Genomic DNA, 16,682 nt, shown 5'->3' with positions numbered 1-16,682 from the left:
AGGACTTCCCAGGTACCTCAGTGGTAAAGAATCCACCTGCCAATGCAGGAGATGCGGGTTCCATGCCTGAACTGAGAAGATCCCCTGAAGGAGGAAATGGCAACTCACTCCAGTATTCTTGCCTGGAGAATCCCATGGACAGAGGAGCCTGAGAGGCTATGGTACACTGAGTCACAAAGAGTTGGACACAACTGAGCATGTACGCACCATAGCACGAGAAGCTTCTTCCTAGTAGAATTATACTCAATTCAGCTTAAACCAAAACTACTTTTGAACATCTGCCATATGCAGCACCTTCTGAAAAGAAAGGCATTGATGGTGATGTAGGTGGTCCCCGAGCCTCTAGTTACTTATCTTCACTCCCAGCCCCTCTACCTGCAGCGATTCTCTTCAGAGCAGACTTCACTTCCTGGTTCCTCAGCGTGTAGATGAGGGGGTTCAGTAAAGGAGTGACAACAGTGTAAAACACAGCCACCGCCCCATCCAGGGGACTCTTGGAGCCAGCCCGAAGGTAGATGAAAATACAGGGGACATAGTAGACTGTGACCACGGTTAGGTGGGAGCCGCAGGTGGAGAAGGCTCGGCGCCGCCCATCAGCCGTGCGTATCTGCAGGATGGCGTGGATGATGTTGGCATAGGAAAGCAGAATTAACGTGAAACAGCTGGCGGCCACTACCCCGATGTCCACAAAAGTCACAAGCTCATTGATAGTTGTGTCTGCACAGGCCAGTCTCAATATTGCAGGGATATCGCAGAAAAAATAATCCACCTGATTGGGCCCACAGTAGGGCAGGCGGAATGTCAGGGTGGCCTGGATGGACCCATGAATGGAGCCAGCCACCCAAGCTCCAGCCACAAGGATGGTGCATAACCTCCCGTTCATGAGAGTGGGGTAGCGCAGGGGCTGGCATATTGCCAGGTACCTGTCATAGGCCATCAAGGTGTAGAGGAAACACTGTGTGCTGCCCAGGAAATGAAAGAAATACAGCTGAGCCGCGCAGCCACCAAACGGGATTCTCTTGCTGGCGGGAGTAAAGTTTAGAATAATTCGAGGAACGATGACGGAGGAGAGCCACATGTCCAGGAATGAGAGCACGCCCAGGAGAATGTACATGGGGCGAGTGTGGAGCTTTGGGTCAGCCCACACAGTGAGCAAAATGAGGAGGTTGCCCAGCTGAGTCAGGATGTAAATGATGAAGAAGACCAAGAAGAGGAGAGTCCTCAGCCTTGGGGGGTGAGATAAGCCCAGGAGAATGAACTCTGTCACCACAGTGTCCAGGGATGTGTTTCTGGTCTTTCCCATGTTCTTCTGTAGTCTGCTAAGATGAATGATGGAGTCAGGCCAGGGAAATACAGCACAGAGATGTGATGGGAGAATGCTTTTGTCTGATGACCAGAGTCTAGGAGGTAAACAGAGCACATCTACATTTTGTATAAAAAGTATTTTTGGCTTGACATTCAAGGGAGATGTTGCTAGAAGTGGAATGTAAGAGGGTGGCATGAGAAAGCGAAGTCAGGGAGAAATGAGACCTTCTTACTAGGTCAGGTAGAAAGTCATAGGATGAACTGTTGTCTTGGATCCCCTTTGCCCGGAGGCTCACTCACTTTGAGCCCCTTGCTAGCAGTGTCTCTTTCACTTTGAAAGAAATCAGGTTATCCCAAAGGGTTGGCCTCTTTTTGGCATGTCTACAGAGAACTGGGGTTTTGTATGGGACATTTCGGGTTGGGACTCTTCCAGTCAAGAGATGATATAAATCACTAGGACTGCGGGATGTGGAAGGACCCATCACTGGGTCTTTTAACCTTGCTAATCTTTTGGACAAGACTCAGATCATAGCCCTTTCAGGCTGTGGGGTAGCATGAGCAGAGAGGTAGAGCAAGGGCAGTGAACAGTGTTTGGATTCAGTGGGGAGGCAGAATCCGTATTTTATTGCTCTGATTATCCTGTCAGTGTCTTTGTCCTGCACATTAAAAAAATCTTGCTTAAGCAAAGGTGCTTTAAGGCGAAATATTGTACCGCATCTCTTAAATGTGGAATCTGAAAAGAAATGATAGAAATGAACTTACAAAACAGAAAGAGACAGACTTAGAGAATGAACTTAGGGTTGCTGGTGGGAATGATGGAGGAAGGGATAGTTAGGGAGTTTGGGATGGACAGGTACACACTCCTTTATTTAAAATGAATAACCAACATGAACCTACTGTGTAGTATATGGAACTCTGCTCAATATTATGAGGCAGTCTAAATGGGAGGGGGGTTTGGGGAAGAATGGATACATGTATATTTATGGCTGAATCCCTTGACTATTCACCTGAAACTATCACGACAGTGTTAATCGGCTGTACCACAATGCAAAAGAAAAAGCTTTTCTTTTTTTTAAAGGCAAGGTACTTGAAATGGAAGGCCTTCCAAACTTCAAAAAGTTCACCCAGTGTACTCATCCCTGGGAGAAGAAGAGTTAGGGAATTAATTCTGTGTTTGCTCTGTAATACTGAGCCTGTTGCATCATTTATGCTGTTTTCCTTTCTCCCCTAAATAGAGAAAATAAAAGATAAATGCTAAAAATTTTCTTCAGTTCAAAGAAGAAAGTTCCCAAATATGGAGAGAGGCTCATTTAGTTCAGACTTGATACACTTATCATATGAACTCTGTGAGCAGAGGATGAAGTAAGGAAAAAAAAAAAATAAGGAAAAGAGACAACCTAAATATGATTTTCGACAAAGTTCCTGAAACTTTTGTGATTTCTAAGCTATGTCTTTGTTCCTATGTGAACTGACCTGACTTTAGAAATGCTTTCCAGTTTGCACTCACATGAACACAGCAGCAAAATCTTGGTGGAGGCTGGCCTTTCTTGGGTAGAGTGGCCCTGCAGGTGAGGACAGCACCCTCCAGAGCACCCTCTGGGCTTGTGGTGATGGCTCACTGGATCTCTGTTTTGGAATGAAATTGACACATTGACTCTTTTAATTATCTGTGAGACCTCCTGCCTTTGGAGGCTCTTTATAGATTGTGACTTCTCTATTTAAATGTCTTGGATTTTTGTTGGTTAAATTATTGGCTGGATCCCCTTTGACTGAGGTTTTTTTTTTTTTTTTTTAAACAAAACACTGTCAAGAGATTTGTAGAAAATTATTTACCTCTTGGAAATTCTATCCAGAACATTTCTCTCAAGAGAACTGCAGTCCCCTGAACCTCATTATTTTTTTTTGCTTTGACAGCAAGCAGAATCATTTCTACATTATCTAGAAAGTGAACTATGGAGAACAACACTATCTGTTGGATGAAAGACATAATCTCTAATTTCTGTGATCCTTTTTTTTTTTTGAAAGTGTTGTTGGACCACACATTTACCCACTTTCTACTAAAAAATGCATTGAAAATGCACTTAATTTTCAATGGCTGAACTAATCTTTGTTACATGGCTTCCAATACATTTGTCATCCATTGACTGTTGGACAAGTCTGCTGGGATACAAGAGCGAGGATACAGCTGTAAGTGAGGAATTCATACATACTCATGAAAGCCAAGGAAAGCCTCACTTTCCCATGGACCCAGAATAGCTTTAACATTCTTGATTCCACAAAACTCCCATGAGGAGAGATGATGCTGACTTTGCATGACAAAAATGAGCAATAAAGATTCAAAATCCCAGTTAGACAGCAGGTTCCAAAACAGGACTGTGTTCACAACAGAGCCCAATAAATATTTTTTTTTCCCCCAAATGTATTGATTTCAACTATAGTGAATTCTCCAATATGTATCAACATTGATTTAAACAAGTTAAAAAATAATCGCTTTATTGAAGTTAATGCAAATGTTGTAGAGTTCACCCTTTCAATCTGTACAATTCATTTGTTCTTGGTATATTTACAAGTCGTGGATTGATCACTGCAGTCTAACTTTAGAATAATTTCGTATGTCCCAAAACCCTCCTCTACCCCACTCCTGGTGAACACTAATCTACTTTCTGTTTCTATGGATTTGCCTATTCTGAACATTTCATGTAAGTGACATCATGTAATATGTGGCCTTCTGTTTCTGGTCGCTTTGACTTAACATAGCATTTTCAAGTTTCATCCATGTAGTTGCATGTATCAGAACTCCATTTCTTTTTGGGACTGATTGCTCTTCCATTTTCCAGCTGTACCATATTGTGTTTATCTTTTGATCAGTTAATGGGCACTTTATTTGGTTACACATTTAGGCTGTTTTAGTGCTGCTATGAGCACGCATGTACAAGTTTTTCTTTTGTGTTTGTAAGCATATGGTATCATTTTGTTTGGAATATACCTAGGAGTAGAATATGGGAATTCTATGTTTAACATTTTGAACAATTGCCAAGTTGTTTTTTAAATGTGTCCACCATTTTATATTACCACCAGCAATGTATGAAGGTTCCAAATTTCTCCACGTCTAGACAACACTTGTCATTGTCTGTCTTTTTTATTGTAGCTGCCTTTGATAGTAAATTGTATTAATCAGAGACGGGTGTGTATCAAAACATATATATCAGAGATCATAGAAAATTCCTTTCTGGAATGCCTTAATATATATTTTTAAGGTATGTTTGAGGCTTTCCTTTTTTACTCTTTTGTCTTCTGTTCTTTTCTTCCTTCCTCTTTTTTTCCATCTCTTTCTTCTTCTTGTATCTCTCCTCCTTCAAGTCTCATCTGCTTTTAGTTTCTTTTAAATTTAATAACAAAACTTGCTCATTTTAACGTTGAGTAGTACAGAGATGTACAAGAAATAAAATCCCCTTACTCCACTTTCCCATTGCCATCCCTAATGTAAGCAATGGTGAAGTTCATCCTATATATGCCTACACTTCAAAGAAGTTATACATATATACATGTGACTAATTAGGTATTAAGAGAGACTTCCTAAAGGTGGACATAATTTGATGTCTTAGCACATGGGGAGAGTAAGGGACAGGGAGGAAATACAGATGATCCAATATTTCTGGGTTGAAGTGCTTGGGAATGTTAATGCCGTGAATAAGCAAAGAAATACAGAATTTACAGAAGTCTAGATTTAGGGGTAAAGAAGATGAAAAAGGGGCTATGGTAGCATTATGTCTTATTTTTTCCCTTTCACATTTTCTGACATAATTTACCTCAAAGAAGTTGACATCCTATTTAACCTTTGAAAGACATTTTCTTATCTCACAAGGTAATCAAAAGGTAGTAGAAGGAGTGTATCCATTTATTTCCAAACAAACAATGTAAAACCAATTTGACCCAGAGTAATGAAATGAAAAGATTATGAATCCAAAGAATTCAAAAGTTTCCTCTAAAGACAATTAAATTCAGTACAGCTTAGATCATGAGTAGCTTTTGAACATCTGCCATATGCAGCAACTTCTGAAAAGAAATGTATTGATGGTGATGTAGGTGGTCCCCGAGCCTCTAGTTACTTGTCTTCACTCCCAGCCCCCCTACCTGCAGCGATTCTCTTCAGAGCAGACTTCACTTCCTGGTTCCTCAGCGTGTAGATGAGGGGGTTCAGTAAGGGAGTGACAACAGTGTAAAACACAGCCACCGCCCCATCCAGGGGACTCTTGGAGCCAGCCCGAAGGTAGATGAAAATACAGGGGACATAGTAGACTGTGACCACGGTTAGGTGGGAGCCGCAGGTGGAGAAGGCTCGGCGCCGCCCATCAGCCGTGCGTATCTGCAGGATGGCGTGGACGATGTTGGCATAGGAGAGCAGAATTAACGTGAAACAGCTGGCGGCCACTACCCCGATGTCCACAAAAGTCACAAGTTCATTGACAGTTGTGTCTGCACAGGCCAGTCTCAATACTGCAGGGATGTCGCAGATAAAGTAATCCACCTGGTTGGGCCCACAGTAGGGCAGGCGGAATGTCAGGGTGGCCTGGATGGACCCATGAATGGAGCCAGCCACCCAAGCTCCAGCCACAAGGATGGTGCATAACCTCCCGTTCATGAGAGTGGGGTAGCGCAGGGGCTGGCATATTGCCAGGTACCTGTCATAGGCCATCAAGGTGTAGAGGAAACACTGTGTGCTGCCCAGGAAATGAAAGAAATACAGCTGAGCTGCACAGCCACCAAACGGGATTCTCTTGCTGGCGGGAGTAAAATCCAATATTAGCCGAGGAACGATGACGGAGGAGAGCCACATGTCCAGGAATGAGAGCACGCCCAGGAGAATGTACATGGGGCGAGTGTGGAGCTTTGGGTCAGCCCACACAGTGAGCAAAATGAGGAGGTTGCCCAGCTGAGTCAGGATGTAAATGATGAAGAAGACCAAGAAGAGGAGAGTCCTTAGCCTCGGGGGGTGAGATAAGCCCAGGAGAATGAACTCTGTCACCACAGTGTCCAGGGATGTGTTTCTGGTCTTTTCCATGTTCTTCTGTAGTCTGCTAAGATGAACGGTGGAGTCAGGCAAGGGAAATACAGCACAGAGATGTGATGGGAGAATGCTTTTGTCTGATGATTAATGCCAGAGAGTTATGAGATAAACTGAATACTATTAAATTTTTTTTCTAAAAAGAGTGGTGGCATTGCCATTAGTCATTTTGGGTTTACTCGATAAGATAAATCACCCACAGGCTGGTTAGTATTCTAGATGAATGGAAACTCTTATCTACTGAGAAGCATAATTTGGCAGATCAAGGAACAGGAGAACGTGTGAATGATAGGCAGTATCATTAACCCCAAGCAAAAAGTATGTTCATCAGAGAGGAGCTAAGGCTGAGACAGAGGAGTGTGGAATGCATGCCCCAGAATTACTGCATCTACCTGTTCCTCCACTTACCATCGTTGCCATTCCCCCTCTTTGTTCTCACCTGAAGTCTCATCTCACTATAGTGTGCAAGAACATTCATTTTCTGGTCCTTGTTTGCCACTCCATCATACCCACTGTAATTCCTTCTTGATGTTCAGATGCACAGACTTCCTCAGTGCTCTCACGTTTCAATGTTCTAGCCTGGAATATGTGCACCCACTGTCTCTCTGCCCCCTTCACCTACGTAATGCCCACTTTTGTTTTAGGACTGTGTTTGGAGGGCCTCATCTTCAAAAGGACTTTCCTGTTTCCCAAGGACCATGCTTACACTTTCAGAACACGCATCACATTATATTGCTGTTGCCCAAGTTGTCTAATGTCTCTTCCATTAGTCATCTTCATTAGTACAGTAAAAGTGATAATTATTTTCTGAATAGCTGATTGAATGAAAGTGAAAGAAAGTCACTCAGTTGTGTCTGACTCTTTGGGACCCCATGAACTGTTGCTCACCAGGCTACTCTGTCCTTGGAATTCTCCAGGCAAGAATACTGGAGTGGGTTGCCATGTTCTTCTCCAGGAGATCTTACCAAACCAGGGATAGAACCCAGGTCTCCCGCATTGTGGGCAAATTCTTTACCATTTAAGCTACTTCAGAAACTGATTGAATAAATGTTGCCAAATCCTACTGATAACGACACAGTGCTTCTTTCTCTGACTCATGGGCCCACCCCCTGGCTGTCAAGGGACCATCTCATTCTGATGCATTATGGGTCTATTTTTGTTTTAAGAAAGTCCAAAGACCTTTCACATTTTTTATTGCTCCAGGATATCATTTAGATTTATTGGTTGATTTATGTCGTTCATTGGTTTGGGATTGGATTTTTTTGGTAAAGTGTTTCAGAGGAAATCTTACTGTTTATTGTACAAGCTTTGATTAATGCAGGACTTAATCTTCAGTTTGGACATATATATAGAAATATAGCTAGGTCTTGGTCTAGATATATAGTTGACTTTTGAACAACATGAAGGTTAGGGGCACTGACCCCTGTGCAGTTAAAAATTGAGTATTGCTATCTCTGCCTCACAAACAAACAAACTGGTTAATAGCCTGTGATAAACCATAATGGACAAAAATATAAAAAAGAATGTATGTATATGTATGTATAAATGAATCATTTTGCTGTACAGCAAAATTTAACACAACATTGCAAATCAACTGTACTTCAATTAAAAAAACAACCCCCCAAACCCCACAAAGAAATTGATAAGTGTGTTACCAAGAGGTGGGAAGCATAAACACTTTGGATAGAGTTAGGACTGGACCTTTTGATTCCATATGTTGTGATCTCTAATGGAACAAACTTTTCATGATTTTCCCCCTTACTTAATTAATTTAAATCTCTATAAATTGAAAATACAGGTACTATATTGAAAAAAATCCAGTTATAAGTGGATCTGCATAGCTCAAACCTGTGTTGTTTATGGGTCTATTATATGTTGCAGTTTACCATACAATAACTCTCTCTAAAGACCTGAAAAGAATTTGAAGTACCTAATCCACAGGATAAGAAAAAACAGAGCGATGACATGTGTTTGTTTCATTCATTTTGTCAAATATTCTATTTGAAAGAGATTTTTTTCCCCCTACTAGGGTTTGAGTGCTACCATCTGTCATTTTGCAAAAAGGAACTTTGTTACTTAAATGTCTATTTTCTTTTTTTTAATGTCTATTTTCAAGAAGCAATTAATATAATAGAGATTAATTATAAATTAAGTGGGAGTATTAGTAGATTTAACCATTTACTCTACATCAGAAAAGTCATCAAGATATTTTATCATGGTTGTTTTCTAAAATAACATAATTCATATATCAACATTTAAGAGCTATTAATAGTAATAATGATACATAATAAACCTGGTTCTTCTGAAGCCATAGAAAATATTAAGCGTATCCTCTGCTTGCAAAAAAAGAAGAAACACCAGGTTTTTACTGCCTGAGTTTCAGGAAGACACTTCGATTTATTTGACAACTAATCGGGAGACTATTTGGCTAGAATACAGTGAAGAGATAGAAACAGTTGGATTAAGAGTATGTTTAAAATGCAAATAATGAGCCAAGGTAAATTTTTTTTTGTCAATATATACGAATAATACCAGTGTGCTTCCATTTAGGCAAGCAATGCATTTCTGAAATGTTTTATGAAAATCAATTGTATACCAAATCAGACAGAACTATGTAGCACTGGGAGAATTGTTTGGAGGATTTCCATAATGCATATTTACGTATAGTAAAAAAAATTCTCCCTAATTTATCTGCTTTCCTGTCTGATTTTTCCCATTTGTTGTGCATAAATCTGATTCCACCTCTCCCAGATGCCCTGTTGGATGAAAGCTTCCTTTACCTCCATGTTCTGGGAGAGGATGGTGGCTTTGACTTGGGGTATGGTGTTCAGGGGCTGCATAGGAGGGCAATCTGTGATTCAGAGAGATGGGTAGAGTAGATTTCCAGAAGGTGGATTTGGAAGAAACAGGTAGTGCGTTTGATGAAGGATTAAATCTCTTGTTGAGAGAAACAGTCTGCCCCCACCGCTCTGCCCCACCCTGGTCCCTCTTCTGCAACTTCACGTGTCTTTTTGTTTTAGGTTTGCTCCTATTCTTCAGCTATGGAGACTTAGTATATTTAAAGTAAAGGAATAGACTGACTTAAAGAATTTAAAGTAATTAAAAACAATTTTAGTTTAGCCAATCGGATAATAAATTAAAAATTTCCCAAATTTTAGATTTTTTGATGTTGCTAAAATCATTTGGTAAAATGGTCAGAAATGAAATATAAAGCACATAAAAATAGAAAAGTGTTAAAATTCAGTATAAAAAAACACCTGAAAATAAGGGGCCAGTGATATTACAGAATAAACAATACATGCTTGAAAATCAATTACCCTGGAAACTCTAGGGAAAGGCTGTGGGGGGTGGTAGTGAAAAAGCAACACTGAGAAGATAAGGACCAGGTTGGGGGAGAACAAGAACACCTTCTAGAGAATTCTATGGGCCCACAGGATTATGGGGTGGGCTGCTTTCTGAGCCTCCCATCCCTCCACTACCCATCCCCAAATCAGGCCAGTTTGTTGTGAGCATATCTCTTGCAGTAACCTTCCCATTTAGAAAAACTTAGAGGAGAGCAGCCTTCCATCAAACTGTTTGAAACTTTGAATTTCTACAGCTAAATTTTGGGAACTGGGCTATTGGGAACAGTTATAAAATCCTGAAGAGGAGGAATGAAGACTGGTCTAGTGTCGTGTTAGACATACACAGATCAGAGGACTTCTGTATTTACCCCTAGGACAGGGCCCACCCCAAAACTGTTTCTGGAGAGTATATTCCCTTTCCTTCATTATCCATTCAGTAACTAAACATCCTGGTAGAGCTAGGGCAGAGTAGGGAAAACGGATTGGAGAAGGAAGTGGCAACCCACCCCAGTATTCCTGCAGGGAGAACCCCGTGGACAGAGGAGCCTGGTGGGCTACAGTCCACGGGGTCCCAGAGTTGGGCAAGACTGAGTGACTGAGCACACGAGGGGAAATGGATAGAGTTTGGGGTGGCCTAGACATATTTTATCTCTTTTCAGAAGAAGAGGTTCTTGTCCTTCTGTGTGTGCTTGCGTGCTAAGTCGCTTCAATCGTGTCCTACTCTTTGTGACTCTGTGGAGCCCATCAGGCTTCTCTGTCCATGGGAATCTCCAGGCAAGAATACTGGAGTGGGTTGCCCTGCCCCCCTCTCCGGGATCTTCTCCGTCCAGGGATCAAACCCATGTCTCCTGCATTGGAAGGGGCGTTCTTTACCATTAGCACCACCTGGGAAGGTTAAAAAGAATGATCTTTCTTATAGAATGCTACTTTGTATCTTCTTCATTGGAGAAAGGAAAGACTAAGAATCTGGCCCGTTTATGTTTGCGTAATTATCAAAGAATTTTCTTCACAAAATCTATTTACTTTATCACTGCCCATCTCTGTTCTTTGTGACTGCCAGAGGGAGAGATAGAAAGATGCAGATGAGAGATGAGAGAAAGAGAGAGAAATGAAAATAAAATAGCATTTTCTTTGGAACCACTTCTCAACCCAAAAAAGAAATTCCCTAAGTTTGGAAAGAAAGAACTTAATGCTAGTAGTTTGAGAAAGAGTTGAGGAAGAAGATGGGAAAAGAGACTGATTAACATTTTGGGAAAAACAACAGAATGTCGAAGTTTCCATAGTTAGTTTGTGGCCTCATTCTGAAGGGAGCTAGTTTCAGGATTGCTTTACCATCCTTGTAGACTCACATGTACAGAGCTGCAAAATCGTGGAGGACGCTGGCTGTCCTTGAGTTGAATGGTCCAGCACATGGAGAGATGTCCTTCAGAGGATCAGTCTAGCCTATTGTAAAGGGCTCTCATATATGTGTTGGGAACCTTTAGGATTCTTTCAGGAGTTTTGCCTGAGAAATAAGTATTTAGAATCGTTGAGAGCATCTGCCTTTCAGGGCTCTTTGATGAGTGTGACTTCTCTATCTCTTGAGTCATATTTTACATTGCTTTTCATCAGCTGTTGCCTCTCTCACTCTGAATAAAAGAAAAAAAAAAACACTGTCAAGAGATTTGAAGAAATATTCTAACCTCAGAGGAATATACTACTCTAACGTGTTTCCCTAAGGAGATCATCCCTCCCCAAGTCCTCATTATTTTGTTTTGAGGGAAGAGAGCAGGAAATGTTTCTCGTAGACCTCCAGAAATGGGACTGTAGGGGATTACCTCGCCAGTATAGTTTTGGATGATTTCCAGTTTCTTAGAGGTGTTATGATCTCTGAGTTGATCACTTTCTTTCACCTTATACACATCAGGCATTCTCCAGCATTTTTTCTAGTTTCTCTTCACATGTGACCTGATCATTGAGGGTTTCTTGACTCTCTGTCTCCCCCTCCACTTAGCATCATATGACAAATTATATTTTACTATTTTACTGGTTTATTGTTTGTCTTCACTCACTAAAATGTAGGCTCCATGAGAGGAGGGAGTTTTTCTCACCAAGGAATCCCCAAAACACACATTGCCTGACACATAGTAAGTTCTCTATAAATACTTTTGAATGAATGAATGAGTAGGAGAAACTGTTACACATATTAAATGCTGTGGGCAGAAAAAAGCATTGCTTTCAAACGTGAACCTCAAATTTAAAGTTACCAGGGGTTGACTTGGCCTCAAATTGATTCTCACTTGCCTGTGCAGGTCTAGGCAGCATATGCCAGTGTAAGTGTCTTTGGATATTCATTTATTTATTTTACAAAAGAGTCCCTTGGGCTGGAGGGAGGTCAAACCAGTCAATCTTAAAGGAAATCAACCCTGAATATTCATTGGAAGGACTGATGCTGAAGCTGAAGCTCCAATACTTTGGCCACCTGATGCGAAGAACTGACCCATTGGAAAAGACCCTGATGCTGGGAAAGATTGAAGGCAGGAGAAGAGGACAACAGAGGATGAGATGGTTGGATGGCATCACTGACTCGATGGACATGAGTTTGAGAGGCTCCAGGAGTTGGTGAGGGACGGGGAAGCCTGGTGTGCTACAGTCCATGGGGTCACAGAGTCGGACACGACTGAGCAACTGAACTGAACTGAACTCAATTTTAATCTGAGTAACATTAGGAAACTGGCTAGAAATGACACCTGGAGTGTGATATAAGCTTCAAGGAGCCTCCATTGTAAGACAACAAAGCTGGACAAAGACAGGATGATTTCTAGTTCAGTTCAGTCGCTCAGTCGTATCTGACTCCTTGCGACCCCATGAACTGCAGCACTCCAGGCCTCCCTGTCCATCACCAACTCCCGGAGTCTACCCAAAACCATGTCCATCAAGTCGGTGATGCCATCCAGCCATCTCATCCTCTGTTGTCCCCTTCTCCTTCTGCCACCAATCCTTCCCAGCATCAGGGTCTTTTCAAATGAGTTAGCTGTTCGCATCAGGTGGCCAAAGTACTGGAGTTTCAGCTTCAGCATCAGTCCTTCTAATGAACACCCAGGGCTGATCTCCTTTGGGATGGACTGGTTGGATCTCCTTGCAGTCCAAGGGACTCTCAAGAATCTTCTCCAGCACCACAGTTCAAAAGCATCAATTCTTTGGTGCTCAGCTTTCTTCACCGTCCAACTCTCACATCCATACATGACCAATGGAAAAACCATAGTCTTGGCTAGACGGACCTTTGTTGGCAAAGTAATGTCTCTGCTTTTAAATATGCTATCTAGGTTGGTCATAATTCTTCTTCCAAAGAGTAAGCGTCTTTTAATTTCATGGCTGCAATCACCATCTGCAGTGATTTTGGATGATTTCTAAGATTGATTTAAATTGTTACCATAGTTGCAGCACTACATCTGGCCACAAGATGACAGTGTTGTCTTTTTTATTAAAACCAAGGGCTGTGTCTGCTACATGGAGTAAATAGAAATAATAAATCCAGAGGGCTCATGAGAGGTATACATTTCTTTATCTTTATATTAACTTGGAGTACATTAGCTTTGGAAAACTATGTATTGAAGAGACAATTTCCTTTTGTGACAATTGGGAAGTAGTTTGAAATATAGCTTTCCCTCTGCTTCTCTCCTCCCGCCCTCCCCCTTTCCTTCCTTCCTTCCCCTTCTAGCCTTCTTCTCTTTCTCCTTTTCTCGTGATTTCTTTCAAGTTCTCATTTTATTACATAAAAACTACCAGTCAAAACAAGTGTATAAGAACAGGTTAATATTCTCACCATTTCCTTTTAATCCCAACTTTCCGAAGTAACTAAAGTGAATAGTTTCCTTTGTTTTTCCATCTCTTCTTCTATATTCATACATATATACAGATAGATATCTTGTATTTCTTTAGATCTTTAAAAAATATCTCATTGCCTGTTTGTTGGGAGTTAAATTTAGATGGTAGAAAAACATGTCCATCTCTTCTGTATTGTCACAAATACCACCCACCACACACACACACATACTGCGTGCATCAGTCATTTCAGTTCAGTTCAGTTCAGTTGCTCAGTCGTGTCCGACTCTTTGCGACCCCATGAATCGCAGCACGCCAGGCCTCCCTGTCCATCACCAACTCCCGGAATCTACTCAAACCCATGTCCATGGAGTCGGTGATGTCATCCAGCCATCTCATCCTCTGTCGTCCCCTTCTCCTCCTGCCCCCAATCCCTCCCAGCATTAGGGTCTTTTCCAATGAATCAACTCTTTGCATGAGGTGGCCAAAGTACTGGAGTTTCAGCTTTAGCATCAGTCCTTCCAATGAACACCCAGGACTGATCTCTTTTAGGATGGACTGGTTGGGTCTCCTTGCAGTCCAAGGGACTCTCAAGAGTCTTCTCCAACACCACGGTTCAAAAGCATCAATTCTTCGGCACTCAGTTTTCTTCACCATCTAACTCTCACATCCATACATGACCACTGGAAAAACCATAGTCTTGGCTAGACGGATGTTTGTTGGCAAAGTAACATCTCTGCTTTTAAATATGCTATCTAGGTTGTTCATGACTTTCCTTCCAAGAAGTCAGCGTCTTTTAATTTCAACTGCCTCTAATTTCACTCCTGTTTCTATTTTCTCTTGCCTTCAGAAAGACAAATTCTCAGTATTGTCAAATTGACCACTCTGCCTTTATCTTTCTTATTTTCCATCTCTGTTCTTTATACACAATTTTATTGTTTAATATTCACAAAATCACATGGATTAATACCTGTGGATTCATCAGTAGAAAATGTTCATGTGAAGACACTCCTGAAAGGAAACCCACAGCTGCCTCCATGGAAGCTAAAACCCACAGCTGCTCCCACGGAAGCTCAGTCCTTCAAGAAAGGAGCTCCACCCACTGCGTTTTCTTCTGGGTTTTGCATCCAGATTGAGATTTCCTCCCTCAGCCACAGGGAGGGAACCCGCCCTCTTTTGGCTCCAGCGGCACAGATACGGAAGATGCGGGGCCTGGGTTGTGGTGTCCTGCAGCAGATGTGGGATTTTTTCCTTCTTTGTGTTTCCCTGACAGTGAGAGGTGAGTCTCAGATTATTAGCAAACATTGCCAGGAACTTTCAGAATAATTTTCTTCCAGATAAATGATGGCAACTCCTAACTTTTGTAATGAAAAATCTTTCTCCATACATATTAGTGGAGGTAATTGTCCTCGTCCCCATCCTCATCCTTGTCCCATGTCTTTCTACCAGTATTTATTTCTACCTAAGGAACTCTTCCATCAAAGGCAGTGTTTTTTTGTGACCATTTGAGAACTGTCCTCTTTAATAATGTTGTGGTTTCCTGGAGTGCTACCGTGATAATGGTCATGGATCTTCTCATAGGCTCTGCAGGAAAAGGCGTTGAGCAGCCCACTGAGTTGATGGCTATGGAAGGAGCCTCTGCCCAGGTCAACTGCACCTACCAGACATCTGGGTTCAATGGACTGTTCTGGTACCAGCAACATGATGGTGGAGCACCTGTGTTTCTCTCTTACAATGTTCTGGATGGTTTGGAGACAAGAGGTCATTTTTCTTCATTTCTTAGCCGCTTTGATGCACACAGTTACCTCCTTCTGAAGGAACTCCACATGAAAGACTTTGCCTCTTACCACTGTGCTGTGATAGACACGGTGACTGTGAGGTCTTTTCGGCTGCTCCAGAACTCAGAGGCAACCACACCAGTGAGAAGTTATATTTCCTGAGTGTACGCTTGCTATGAGTTGAGAATGGGGGACTTTGCAACCAGACTACCTGGATTTGAATTTGCTGCTTTCCATCTGGGTAGTCTTGAGCAAGTCAATTTATCTTTCTTTAATTCAGTTTATCCAATTTTATGCATAAAGGAAGCTGAGTGCAAAGAATTGATGCTTTTGAACTGTAGTGGGAGAAGACTATTGAGAGTCTCTTGGACTGCAAAGAAATCAAAACAGTCAATCCTAAAGGAAATCAGTCCTGAATATTCATTGGAAGGACTGATGCTGAAGTTGAAGCTCAAATACCTTGGCCACCTGGTGTGAAGAACTGTCTCGTTGAAAAAGACCCTGATGTTGGGGAAGACTGAAGGCAGGAGGAGAAGGGGACGACAGAGGATGAGATAGTTGGATGGCATCACCAACTCGATGGACATGAGTTTGAGTAGGCTTTGGGTGTTGGTGATGGACAGGGAAGCCTGGTGTGCTGCAAACCCTGGGGTTTCAAAGAGTTCGACATGATTGAGTGACTGAACTGAACTGACTGATCCATTTATAAGATAAAAATAATAGTACCTGCTAAATGGGTTGTTGTGAGTTATATACACACAGAGCAGAACAGTGCTGGCAATAGTAAGCTCTGTATGTGTTAGTTATTTAACTTCTAGTCGTAAACTTTCACTAAGACTCATGAGGCCAGAGTTCTGGACTGGATCTCAGTATTTATCTATTCTTGGTTTGTAGAAGTTGAAATCCTGACAACTATTTGCATATTGTGGATTGAAGGATGAAAGATGGAGTTTATAAATGGGGAAGGTTCTCTGTTCGGAAGAGACCACTGGGTAATACTCATTCTCTCTGGGGAGACCCGGAACTTTAGAGGTCCAAATGCAAATACTTCAAAATGAGATGTTAAGTCCTCTAATGAGCTTTGTACAGCTATATTCATGTGCGTGTCCCTGAGAAGTTAATGTGATCTTAATGTATTTTGGGAGTCTATAAGACAAGCTGGAAATGAGGTTCAGGGCTTTGAACTTGAGGAACATGGACTTGATTATCTATAGAAGATGAGAAAGAAGAGTTAGCATAAGCAAAATGGTATATAATTCAGGGTGAGGAAGGAGCTAGTAGGGGGTGCCTATGGTATGTCATTGTTGGTGGATATGAAGAACAGTAAAAATCCGTAGTCAGTTTAAAGATTTTCCTTTCCTACTTTTAAATTTTCAATGAGCTTTG

At 41.6% G+C, this 16,682-nt stretch overlaps 2 protein-coding genes across 2 annotated transcripts; both read right to left on the bottom strand.

Annotated features, from left to right (window-relative positions):
• Positions 1–346: 346 nt before the first annotated feature.
• Positions 347–1,303, bottom strand: LOC136172171 (olfactory receptor 10G2-like). The gene has a single exon (XM_065941327.1). It carries the CDS (start codon positions 1,301–1,303, stop codon positions 347–349), a length of 957 nt encoding a protein of 318 aa, XP_065797399.1.
• A 4,107-nt stretch (positions 1,304–5,410) lies between these two features.
• LOC136172210 (olfactory receptor 10G2) lies at positions 5,411–6,367 on the bottom strand. Its single transcript, XM_065941391.1, has one exon. It carries the CDS (start codon positions 6,365–6,367, stop codon positions 5,411–5,413), a length of 957 nt encoding a protein of 318 aa, XP_065797463.1.
• Between the last annotated feature and the right edge of the window lie 10,315 nt (positions 6,368–16,682).

The sequence above is a fragment of the Muntiacus reevesi genome, chromosome 7, assembly GCF_963930625.1.
Source record: "Muntiacus reevesi chromosome 7, mMunRee1.1, whole genome shotgun sequence".
NCBI classification, from domain to species: Eukaryota; Metazoa; Chordata; class Mammalia; order Artiodactyla; family Cervidae; genus Muntiacus; species Muntiacus reevesi.
This window is presented reverse-complemented; position numbering and strand designations above follow the sequence as displayed.

Excerpts from the sequence above, each read along its gene's own strand:
- LOC136172171 (XM_065941327.1), bottom strand. The coding sequence starts at position 1,303 with ATGGGAAAGACCAGAAACACATCCCTGGACACTGTGGTGACAGAGTTC.
- LOC136172210 (XM_065941391.1), bottom strand. The coding sequence starts at position 6,367 with ATGGAAAAGACCAGAAACACATCCCTGGACACTGTGGTGACAGAGTTC.